At 45.7% G+C, this 12,654-nt stretch overlaps 1 protein-coding gene across 1 annotated transcript in view; it reads left to right on the plus strand.

The window, feature by feature from the left end:
* The window catches only part of NCOA6 (nuclear receptor coactivator 6), a 66,854-nt gene extending 60,690 nt beyond the window's left edge, over window positions 1–6,164 (plus strand). Inside the window, exons 15-16 of the mRNA XM_054045630.1 lie at window positions 244–392; window positions 6,118–6,164. Coding sequence (XP_053901605.1) covers window positions 244–392; window positions 6,118–6,164 — 196 coding nt within the window. The remainder of the gene's footprint in view (window positions 1–243; window positions 393–6,117) is intronic.
* Window positions 6,165–12,654: the final 6,490 nt, after the last annotated feature.

Genomic DNA, 12,654 nt, shown 5'->3' on the forward strand with positions numbered 1-12,654 from the left:
GCAGTTTCTTATATAACCTAAGACTTTCCCTAGACTTCAGTAATGGTGATATCTGCTGACCATTTAAAATACACCCAATTTCTCGGTCATTTGAATGTTTCAAATAACTCTCTTCCCTTATCCCTAGCATTTCATATCTTCAGTGCTAAGGATCTGGAACTGGTACCTGTATGCTTGTCTAATGAATTGCATTAAAAAAAGATTCTTGCACTTCACCAGAAATATTTTGTCTCACTTTATTAGTAATGAGGCAAAAGAGAGTTGTGAAAAATCTAAAACTCCAAGTAGAAGAAATTCAAGAACAGAGGAATCTGCTGCTTCACAGGAAACAGTAGAGAATGGACAGCGCAAGAGGTCCTCCAGGCCATCATCTGCCTCTAGCACCGCAAAAGGTAAAATGCACAGCCATCCTTACTGTGGAATGGGCAGGAAGTGAAGTAGTTTCCAAAATAATAATGTCATTTGAATAAGTGCACCATGCCTATGGTGTTCAGTGTATGCTCCTAACCCTAGAGTTAGTACTGATGAGTTAGAGACAGACTGGAGTTTCGAAGTTTACATAGTTCAGTACCTGCAGTAAATCTCTTGTATGCAAATTTTTTACTGTAGTTTGTTTTCTGCAGTACTCATTAACATAGCATTCAAAAAAATCATAGTACTCTTAAAATATAGTACTCTTGGCAGTAATGGGCAGACATTGAAAGAAGTGTACTCAGGCAAGACAGTGACATTTTTCCTACAGTCTGAAAGAAGTGAGACAAAAGCTTATGTCTTCTAGTGTGTGATCTGCTTTCGCAAATCCAAATGGTCTTGTTATGCTGCTCAGGCATGCTTAGAATGCTGCCTCGATGACAGTCCAAAAGTTTTGTGTGCTGGTACACAGATCCTCAGCTGTTCTGTCTAAGAACATGTGAAATCCTAAAGTTACAGATATTAACCCATGGCATCAGCAGTTGCAGGAGTGTCTTATTTCTTTAAGGGCTATGGTCAGGAACAAAGTATGCAGCATTTGTGTGGCACATATATGTTCATTGGTAGAATGCCTGGTTCATGATGACAGTGACTGGGACGTGGGTGGTCAGGCCTAGTGGGTGGCGCCAGAATCAGTCCTAGTGGTTGGAGTCACAGGTCAGAGCAGAAGTCAGAGACCAGATGCCAGAGCTGAGGGTTGGAGCTGGGTTACCTGGAGTGAGGCAAGGCTGGGTCAAAGGCAGGAGCAGGGCTGGGCACAAGCAGGTACAAGAGCTATCGTAACTGCTGAACTGCTTCTCATTTTTTCCCGTTGATTTAAGAACACCACATCCTCAAATGACAGTAGCTATGGGTAGGTCTACTCTTACTACAGCAACCGAAGAGGTTTTTCCATTGCTGTAATAAATCCACCCCTTTGAGAGGTCATATGCAGAGCGATGGAAGAATTCTTCTGTCAGCCAAGCAGTGTCTATAGTGAGGGTCAGGTTGACCTAATTACATTGCACAGGGCATTTTCGCAGTCCTGAGTGAGCTAGCTAGGTTGACCTGTTTAGGTGTGGACCAGGCCATACGTTGACATAGACATTCTTCCTTCAACATAGCAGCCTCTACACTGGGACTTAGGTCAGCATAGCTACATCAGTCAGGGTATGGCTTTTTCACACCCTTGACTAGCATACCTACGTCCACCTAACTTGCAAGTGAAGACTGAGCTGATGGGGTCAGTCTCATGTCAGTAAAGTTCTGGTAGGTGAGACTCATGTAATGATGTAAAGAGAATGTCAAGAGGAATTTTCTGCCAATATTTTAAAGATAACATATAGAACATTAAGAAATAACACAGATTTATAATGAAATGAAATTGATCAAATTAAATTCAGCAACCTTTTCCCACACTGGAAACATTACAAATGTTTACATTTTTACCTTCAAAGTGTTCCAGAGAGCACTTCCAGCTAAATATAGTACTGAATCAAAATATAGTATCAAAAATTGCATTGAGGTATCTATGTATTCTGTAGTCCCATGGCCATGAAATTCACTTCCTGTAACATAATTGTGCTCCAGAATCTCATCTTTCATTTTAAAAATTAATGATCTTTGATGATTTTAAAGAAGTTTGAAAATGTGAACAGAATGTGGAGTGATACAGTGATATCTTCATGAGTTTGAGGCAGCCTGAAACAATAGCTTTGGGAGGTGTAACCTGCCCCATTCACTGTAGTAGATTAATTCTGAAACCTAAACATGACAGACAGACAATGGCATTTTAAAAACGAAAAATGTGGGAACAGCATAAAATAAATGGTATTTAGTATCGGAATAAACAACACGTTTGTTCCACTATTTGTTTTTCTATTAATGAAATAAAAACCTCCTTTTTTTTTTTTTTTTTTTTAACCATGTATCTGAAGCTGCCACAGAATCTAGGTCCAGCTTACCAAATTGTACACAGGGCCTTGATTTCCTTTCCCCCCATTTAGGTGATTGGGCAAGTTCAGGACCAAAGACAAAAATGAAAACAAAAACCCAAGAATTTTTCAGGGGAAACGCACTATGCCTATCATAGCTAGCTAGGGAACTGATGGAACCTGAAGAAGTTTGTCATTGGTGCATACTCCTGACTGTTCTACCTTTTAATAGCGAATGAGAACTTTTTTTTAAGTGTATTTATTATTTTAAATGCATTCAGGAATGTGTTAGGTGCCTTTCATTACGAATAAAAGCACAATCCTTGCACTAAGAAACATACAAACTGACTTCAGAAACTCTGCAGTGAGGGATAGGAGAGGTGATGCAAGTTCTCTAAACAAAATCTAGTGCATAGTAAGATGGAGTAAAAGACATTGTTGGAAGAGAAATACTTGGCTAGTTCTTGTAGGCATTTTGGAAGAAGTGGCTCTACACAGGAAGGATTTAAATGAAGAGAGGGTTGTAGCTTTGCAGACCTGCTCATGTGTGCAGTGCCCTTGCTGAGAGGCAGCAAGGTAGAAGCAGCCCAAGGACAGTTGTAGAAGTGGGCAAACTGAGTCAGTTTTATGTGATCATTACATATGTGGCACACACTAGTTTGTAGTTTTGGGTAGTGACCAGTGTTAGAATTCCAGTAATGTTCAGAAGATATTAGACTATTGGCTCCAAAAGTGAGTGATTGAAACAGTACTCCATATAATGGTGGAAGCTTGCCATTTATTCTACCAAACACCAGAAACCCTATTTAATACAAACAGAAAACAAACCCTACAACTAGTGTTGCTTGTGGCCAAAGGATATGAATGCTGCATGACTGCTTGGAGTTAAACTCAACTGACAGGTATAGATTTCTAGGAGCAAAAAACTCCAGTTGGTATAAGTCATGCCTGTTAGTGCAGTTCACTTTTGAGTAGTGGCACTGAATAGATACTCTTGAGAACCACTGGAACATGCCTGGCTGCAGCCTTTATCATTGTCGCTTTTGATTAATCAAATTTTGTAACTTTTTATTCATGCTGACTTTACTACAGTAACATTTAATGGGCACAGGGATGTACCATTGTGTTTTATAGATTCAGAGATTTTAAGGCCACAAGGGACCAGCATGATCATCTAGTCTGACCACCTGCACATCGCAGGCCACAAAACCTCGCCCACCCACTCTGGCAATATACCCTCTGGCTGAGTTACTGTAGTCCTCAAATCTTGATTTAAAGGCTTCAAGTTATTGAGACTCCACCATTTACTCTAGTTCAAACCAGCCAGTGACCTGTGACCCGTGTCCCACCCTGCAGAGGAAGGGAAATCCCTCTGGGGTTTCTACCAATCTGAACCGGGGGAAATTCCCTCCCAACCCCAGATATGGCAATCAGTTGGACCCTGAGCATTTCAGCAAGATCCAAAAGCTAGACATGTGGGAAACAATTCTCTGGCTGTTGGATTTTGCTGAAATGCTCAGGGTCCAACTGACTGCCGTATCTGGGGTCGGGAAGGAATGAGTGGGTGAGGTTCTGTTGGGGACTCAGAGCCCTCCCTATCTAGAGTCCCATCTCTAGCCATTGGAGATATTTGCTGATAACAGTCGCGAATGGACCATATGCCATTGTAGGCAACATCATCATACCATCCCCTCCATAAATGTATCAAACTCAGTCTTGAAACAAATTAGGTTTTTTGCCCCCACTATTCCCCTTGGAAGGGTGTTTTAGAAGTTCACCCCTCTGATGGTTAGAAACCTTTGTCTAATTGCAAGCCTAAACTTGTTGATGGACAGTTTATAACCATTTGTTCTTGTGCCAACATTGGCCCTTAACTTAAATAACTCCTCTCCTTCTCTGATGTATTTATAGGGAGCAAACCTATCTCCCCTCAGCCTTTGTTTTGTTAGGCTAAACAGGCCAAGTCTCCTCTTGTGAGGCAGGTTCTCCATTTCTGTGATCATCCTGGTAGCCCTTCTCTGCACCTGTTTCAGTTTGAATTCATCTTTCTTAAACATGAGAGACCAGAATTGCACACAGGATTTGATTTTTTGCTTTGTTGCCTTGCAACACTGTTTTTCCCCACTGGTTTTAAAATGCAGACTGTTACCGAAGGATAGTCTTCAGAAGACATTGTAAAGAGCCAAAGAATCATCACAAACTTTTACAGTGTTGTATTTAGTTAAAATTGTAAGGATGTAGGTTTCCTCAGTCCTTGCTCAATATTTTTCTTACTGCTTTAAAATGGAAATTGTGAGTGCACTTGAAATGTCCTCTACTTTCGCTCTAGCTTCTGTAAGTACTTCTGTTTCCACGGCTAAAGTGCTACAGTATTTTGTAACTTGTGATGCAAGTTATTAGTGAAGCATAGTGGATTCTCCCTACAGCAACCATACATTAAGCAAAAGCAAGAGTTTCATACACAGTTGTGTAACATCAGGACTCAAGCCCTCTCTGTAGTGGGACCAATACAGGGCCGGCTCTAGGCACCAGCAAAACAAGCTGGTGCTTGGGGCGGCACATTTTTAGGGGCAGCATGGCCGGCGCCAGAATGCCGCCCCTAAAAATGTGCCCCGGCTGCCCTAGCTCACCTCCACTGCTGCTGCCACGGTGCGCGAAACAGCTGATTTGCGCGCCGCTACTCGCCCTCCCTCCCTGGCTCTCAAACCTGGGAGGGAGGAGGAGCAGCGGCCCGCGAATCAGCTGTTCCGCGCGCCGCGGTGGCTTGGGGTCTCCCCCTCCCTCCCAGGCTCTCAAACCTGGGAGGGAGGGGGAGATCCCGAGCAGCCGTTTTGCGCGCCGCTGCTCCCCCTCCCTCCCAGGCTTGGGCGCCTGGGAGGGAGGAGGAGAAGCAGCGCCCGCGCCGCGGCCACTCGGAGTCTCCCCCTCCCTCCCAGGCTCTCAAACCTGGGAGGGGGGGGGAGACTCCGAGTGGCCGGGGCGCCGCTTCTCCCCCTCCCTCCCTCCTAGGCTTGAGAGCCTGGGGGGAGGAGGCAGGGCTGGGGATTTGGGGAAAGGGCGGAGTTGAGGCGGGGCCGGGGGTGGGGTAATTAAATAAGGGCCGGGGGGCGGCCAAAATTGTTTTTGCTTTGGGCGGCAAAAATCCTAGAGCCGGCTCTGGACCAATAGAGTCTGCACTTAAAAGGCACATTCCAAAAAACATTCATTTTTTTCCTATTACACCCATCTCTGGAGTGCCTAAGCACTGCACATGTAACTGTGTAGTTCAAGTTCTTCAAGCCATATGTAATGTTTCCTGGGTTTCTTTTTGTGGCAGCGCTTTGCAAGATGGCAGAATCATAACTAGAGCTAATACAGTAATAATACTTACACAGCATCTTTCAGCCAAGGATCTTAGACCTTTGCAAATTTTAAGCCTCTGGACATCCCTGTGAGCGGGGAAGCTGTTTGCACATATCCTTGCAAGAGAAGCTACTGAGAGTTTATTATCATTATTTATTTGGGTTTGTCCTATCTGCCTAAAGGCCTCAGTCAGGATCAGGGACCCATTGGGTTAGGAGCCGTAAAAACTCAAGATGAGAAACAATCCCTGCCCTGGGGAGCTCACAGTCTGAATTCTCCTCCCCCACAGTATGTTTTTTTTTAACATGTAAAAAAAAAAAAAAGCAATGTGTGTGCCTCTCTTGAAAGGCTTACTAGCTTAGCATCCACAGGTTTTTCCTTTTCATTTCAGAGACGAATGCCAGTGCAATGCAGTCTAAAAGAAGAAAATCCAAGTAACACAAGACTTGTAAATGAGTGTGAATTTACCAATAGCAATTTTGAGTTGTGATTTTTCTTTTTTTGAAAAAAGAATAAAATGATGTACAGTAAAGTCATCTGAATATTATACTGTTCCCAGTAAGTGAAAGTTTTTTTCTAAAAACAAATAAATGGATATAAAATTGGATTATTGTTAAACCCTCTGGTATTCTAAGATGAAGTCCAGAGTTAGTGCATTAGGCTAATGTGTTGTAAGAAATGTGAGAGAGGGAAAGGCAGTTGTAAACTTATTTCTAAGTTTCCACTTTTCATAAAAAAAAAATTTAGATTACAGGGTTGCCATTTTTAGGTAATAAAATGATGTATTGTGCTGTTGTTTTAAGTACTGTATGTGAATAGCAGTAAGAGGGTTACAGGCAAACCCAGTCTTGTTTGGAAATGTAAATAATTTTATTATAAAGTAGATCGGATGTATTTGTTGTAGAAACAGACCAGTGAAATACAAATAAATTGAAGGGTTTGTATAATGTGGAATCCCTAATGCTCTAAATAAATGTTATTGTCCTATAATTTGGGTTGTATTATTATTAGCAGCAGCATACTACTGTACAGGGAGATTGAATGGATTACTTGAAGCTCTAGGCCTACAAGCTCCTTATTTGGAGCTTTAAAGAGGAATTTGTTTAACCACAAATGAATTAACTAGTGCAGCTGTTGTTGCAAAGCAAGAAAATATTCAAAGCCTACTACCCCAGTCTTCAGGATGCATTCATTTAATATGGACCGAGGTGCCCCAAAAGATAGCTTTCTCCATGTGGAAGTGTTCACCAAGAGGAAGATACTGGACAGAAGAATGCAGTCTGGAGACTTTCTGAAATCTGGTACCTGGAAGTTTTATCTGGATAAGTATTCTGCGCTCAGTAGTGATTTGTTCACGTGTACTACACAAGAAAGTAGGTCAGCCTTCCTGTGCTGGGAAGCTTTCATGGTAAGAAATTGAGGCCTTGTCTATATTACCGTGGGAGGTCGACCTAAGTTATGCTACTCCAGTTACGTGAATAACGTAACTGAAGTCGATGTAGCTTAGGTCGACTTACCACGCTGTCTACACCGCGCTGTGTCGCCGGGAGATGCTGTCCCGCCAACTTCCCTTACTCAGGGAGCTGGAGTACCTACCAGAGTTGTCTGGAGAGCACTCTGTGCTCGATTTAGGGGGTCTACGCTAGACCTGCTAAATTGACACCACTGCATCGATTGCAACAGTGCCGATCTAGGTAAGTATAGACATGGCCTCAGACACAAGTCTTCCTAGGTTGCATGTTACCTTGCACACAGGTGATTTTGACAAGTATTGCACCTTGTAAAAAAATGGCCTGTGGAACATAAAGTGGCAAATAAGCTGTCTTGTGCCAAAAATGCCAAATGTTGATTGGTCAGGGGCTGCCCCAGAAAGCTGAACTTTTTGCATATAAAACTTCAGAGGGAAAAATTCTGCCCTGGGCTACTGCAAAGGGCAGTAGATGTTACCTGTGTTCTGAAACTGTTAACTTCCCCCAGAGAGCCACATTCAGGCCTGGTCTACACTACGACTTTAATTCGGATTTATCAGCTTTAATTCGAATTAACCCTGTAACCGTCCACACAACGACGCCATTTAATTCGATGTAAAGGGCCCTTTAAATCGGTTTCTGTACTCCACCCCAACGAGCGGAGTAGCGCCAAAATCGATTTTAGCAATTCGAATTAGGGTTAGTGTGGCCGCAATTCGATGGTATTGGCCTCCGGGAGCTATCCCACAGTGCATCATTGTGACCGCTCTGGACAGCAATCCGAACTCGGATGCACTGGCCAGGTAGACAGGAAAAGCCCCGCGAACATTTGAACTTCATTTCCTGTTTGCCCAGCGTGGAGAGCACAGGTGACCACAGATAGCTCATCAGCACAGGTAACCATGCAGGCTGATAATCGAAAAAGAGCACCAGCATGGACCGTGAGGGAGGTACTGGATCTGATCGCTGTATGGGGAGAGGATTCAGTGCTTGCAGAACTTCGTTCTAAAAGACGAAATGCAAAAACTTTTGAAAAAATTTCCAAGGGCATGATGGAGAGAGGCCACAATAGGGACTCTGAGCAGTGCCGCGTGAAGGTCAAGGAGCTCAGACAAGCCTATCAAAAAACAAAGGAGGCAAACGGTCGCTCCGGGTCAGAGCCGCGGACATGCCGCTACTACGCCGAGCTGCATGCAATTCTAGGGGGGGCTGCCACCACTACCCCACCTTTGTTCGTGGATTCTGGGTCGGGGATAGTCTCGACGCCTGAGGATTCTGCCGATGGGGTAGAGGAGGAGGAGGAGGAGGAGGATGAGCTTGCAGAGAGCACACAGCACTCCATTCTCCCCAACAGACAGGATCTTTTTATCACCCTGACTGAAGTACCCTCCCAAGCCAGTACCCAAGACTCTGACCCCATGGAAGGGACCTCAGGTGAGTTTACCTTTTAAAATATAAAACTTGTTTTAAAAGCAAACGGTTTTTAATGATTACTTTGCCTGACTTTGCATTCGCGGTCAGTTCAGCTACTGGAAAAGTCTGTAGCTACTGGAAAAGTCTGTTAACGTGTATGGGGATGGAGCGGAAATCCTCCAGGGACATCTCCATGAAGCTCTCCTGGAGGTACTCCGAAAGCCTTGCCAGAAGGTTTCTGGGCAGTGCATCCTTATTCCCTCCTCCATGGTAGGACACTTGACCACGCCATGCTTGCAGCAAGTAATCTGGTATCATTGCCTGACAAAGCCTGGCAGCGTATGGTCCCGGTGTTTGCTGGCATTCAAGCAACATCCGTTCTTTATCTTGTTGTGTAATCCTCAGGAGAGTGATATCACTCCTGGTAACCTGGTTGAAATACGGGAACTTAATTAAGGGGACAGAGGTGGCCGTTCCTACTGGGCTGTTTGCCTGTGGCGGAAAATAAATCCTTCCCTGCAGTTAGCCAAGCGCAGATGGGAAATTGGCCCTGAGTTTTTCGCGTTTGGCTAGCAGGGATCTTCCCTGTTACCAGCCACGCGGTGGGGGGAGGGTACCGTGATCATCCCAGAGAATTCATGGCGAGGGGGGGGGTCGGCGGCGGGGGGGGGGGTAGTTTGGTGCCTGCAGGGATCTTCCCTGATACCAGCCACGCGGTGGGGGGAGGGGTACCGTGATCATCCCAGAGAATTCATGGCGGGGGGGGGGGGGTTAGTTTGTTTTCTGGTGCTGCTGAATGTTAACAGAAAAACCGCAGCACTCTACTTGCCTGAAGGGGCCCAGACAAGCCCCCCCACACTGCCCCCCCCCCAACTGGCTGAGATTGGCCAGGCTTCTGCAGCACTCTACAGGCTATGCTTGGTATGTGGGAAAGGAGGGTGCAGAAGCTGTAAAACAATGGCTTACCATGGCCGCATGCAAGCCGAATTCTGTTGCCCAGACCTGTGATCTCTAGCAGCAAAGCCACAGGCACTCAGCATTAAGAGGCAAAATGCGACCTTGCACAGAAATCACATGTGCTATGTAATGTGAACAGTGTTGGTCACCGTGAAAGAGTATAAGCATTGTTCTGCAAAATGTAGCTTTTAAAACAATTCTCTCTTTTTTCCCCTCCCTACAGCAGCTGCAAATTCCTCAAGCCTCCCTCCTCCATCCCGAAGGTTATCACAGATAAGGCGTCGTAAGAAGAAGACGCGGGAGGACATGTTTTCTGAAATTATGCAATCCAGCAGGAATGACAGAGCTCATCTGAATGAGTGGAAGGAAACAGTTTCAAAGTATAGGAAAGAAGTCAGTGAACGTGAGGAGAGGAGGGACCAACGTGAGGAGAGGAGGGACCAACGTGAGGAGAGATGGCGGCAGGAAGACCAGGGGATGAAGGATGCAACGCTGGGGCTGCTCCGGCGTCTGGTGGAGGTTCAGGAACGGCTGCTGGAAAACAGACTGCCGCTTCAGCCCCTTTTCCACCCTCCCCCCTCCCCATGTTCCGTATCCTCCTCACCCAGACGTGTAAGAACGCGGTGGGGGGGGAGGCTCCGTACACCTTCCCATTCCACCCCAGTAGACAGCCCAAGCAAAAGGCTGTCATTTTTTTAACCTTTTCTTTGTGGCTTTTTCCTTCCCAGCAATCCTCCTCCCAAATACCACCCGGGTTCCCTCCCTCTTTTTCTAATCTATTAATAAAGAATAAATGATTTTTAAATGATAGTGACTTTATTTGGTTTGAAAGAAAGATGGGGGAAGGGGCAGGGTGGGTTCCTTACAGAAAATCAGTCAGTAAAGGGGGAGGGTTTTCATGAAGGAGAAACAAACAGATATTTCACACGGTAGCCTGGCCAGCCATGAAACTGGTTTTCAAAGCTTCTCTGATGCACAGCGCTTCATGGTGTGATCTTCTAATCGCCCTGGTGTCTGGCTGCGCGTAATCAGCAGCCAGGCGATTTGCCTCAGCCTCCCACCCCGCCATAAAGGTCTCCCCCTTACTTTCACAGAGATTGTGGAGCACACAGCAAGCAGAAATAACAATGGGGAGATTTCTTTGGCTGAGGTCAGAGCGAGTCAATAATGAACGCCAGCGACCTTTTAAACGGCCAAATGCACATTCTACCACCATTCTGCACTTGCTTAGCCTGTAGTTAAACAGCTCCTGACTCCTGTCCAGGCTGCCTGTGTATGGCTTCATAAGCCATGGCATTAAGGGGTAGGCTGGGTCCCCAAGAATAACTATGGGCATTTCAACATCCCCAACGGTTATTTTCTGGTCCGGAAAGTAAGTCCCTTGCTGCAGCCCTTTAAACAGAGTAGTGTTCCTGAAGACGCGAGCGTCATGAACCCTTCCCGCCCAGCCCGCGTTGATGTTGGTGAAACGTCCCTTGTGATCCACAAGTGCTTGCAGCACCATTGAAAAGTACCCCTTGCGGTTTATGTACTCGGTGGCTTGGTGCTCCGGTGCCAAGATAGGGATATGGGTTCCGTCTATTGCCCCACCACAGTTAGGGAATCCCATTGCAGCAAAACCATCCACTATAGCCTGCACATTTCCCAGAGTCACTAACTTTCGTAGCAGCACCTGAGTGATTGCTTTGGCTACTTGCATCACAGCAGCCCCCACAGTAGATTTGCCCACTCCAAATTGATTCCCGATTGACCGGTAGCTGTCTGGCGTTGCAAGCTTCCACAGGGCTATCGCCACGCGCTTCTCAACTGTGAGGGCTGCTCTCATCTTGGTATTCTGGCGTTTCAGGGCAGGAGACAGCAAGTCACAAAGTTCCATGAAAGTGCCCTTATGCATGCGAAAGTTCCGCAGCCACTGGGAATCGTCCCAGACCTGCAACACTATGTGGTCCCACCAGTCTGTGCTTGTTTCCCTTGCCCAGAATCGGCGTTCCATGGATAGAATCTGCCCCATTAACAACATGATCTCCAAAGCACCGGGGCCTGTGGTTTCACTGAATTCTGTGTCCGTGTCCGTGTCCATGTCCTCATCATGCTTGTCGCTGCGCTGCCGCCGCCGCTGCCTCCTCGCCTCGTTTTTCTGGTCCTGGCTGAGCATAAACTCCACGAGAACGCACGAGGTGTTTGCAATATTCATGAGTGCTGTCTTGACCTCAGCGGGCTCCATGCTTGCCGTGGTATGGAGTCTGCAGTGTTCACCCACCCAGGAAAAAAGGCGCGAAAATGGTTGTCTGCCGTCCGTTGCTTTCATGCAGGGAGGGAGGGAGGAAGTGAGGCTGTACCCAGAACCACCTGCGACGATGTTTTTTGTCCCATCAGGCACTGGGATCTTAACCCACAATCCCAATGGGCGCGGGAGACTGCGGGAACTATGGGATAGCTATGGAATTGCTACCCACAGTGCAACGGTGCAGAAATCGACGCTAGCCCCAGTACTTGGACGCACACCACCGAATTACTGTGCTAGTGTGGCCGCACTCATTTCGACTTTATACAACCTGTTTCTCAAATCCGAATTATCTAAATTCGGATTAATCCCGTAGTGTAGACATACCCTCAGTCATGCTCTTTTGATACCTTGGTTTACTGTATAAAATCAGTTTTTCCCCAAAAATGTCTACCCACTCCTGATGCAGGGATATTGAAGAGCCACCGGAAGGCAGTATGGCTCAGAGATTTTTGCCAAAACCCTGAAAAGGGGCAATTATTCTACCTTTTCACTTCCGAACTCCACACTTCTGCTTCTTTGAAATCCTACCATCTTCAACAAGTTAAGATGTAAAACTAAACTATTTTAATATTTCTGTGTTTTCCTACTTGTAAGATCACACTGCACCAGATTTTGTTCTTATTGAAGTTGATGGCAAAACTCCCAGTGACTTTAATGGGATCAGGATCAGACCCAGGAAGAGGTCCACATGTCACTTTCCCTAAAACCTTTGTGTAAGTGGGAACCCTGGGCTGATTTATAGGTTCATTAAGTCTTGCCTTACATTTTATTTGTTATGCTGGTGAAAACTCTTGGGGTGATA

Source organism: Malaclemys terrapin, chromosome 12 (genome assembly GCF_027887155.1).
Source record: "Malaclemys terrapin pileata isolate rMalTer1 chromosome 12, rMalTer1.hap1, whole genome shotgun sequence".
NCBI lineage: Eukaryota > Metazoa > Chordata > Testudines > Emydidae > Malaclemys > Malaclemys terrapin.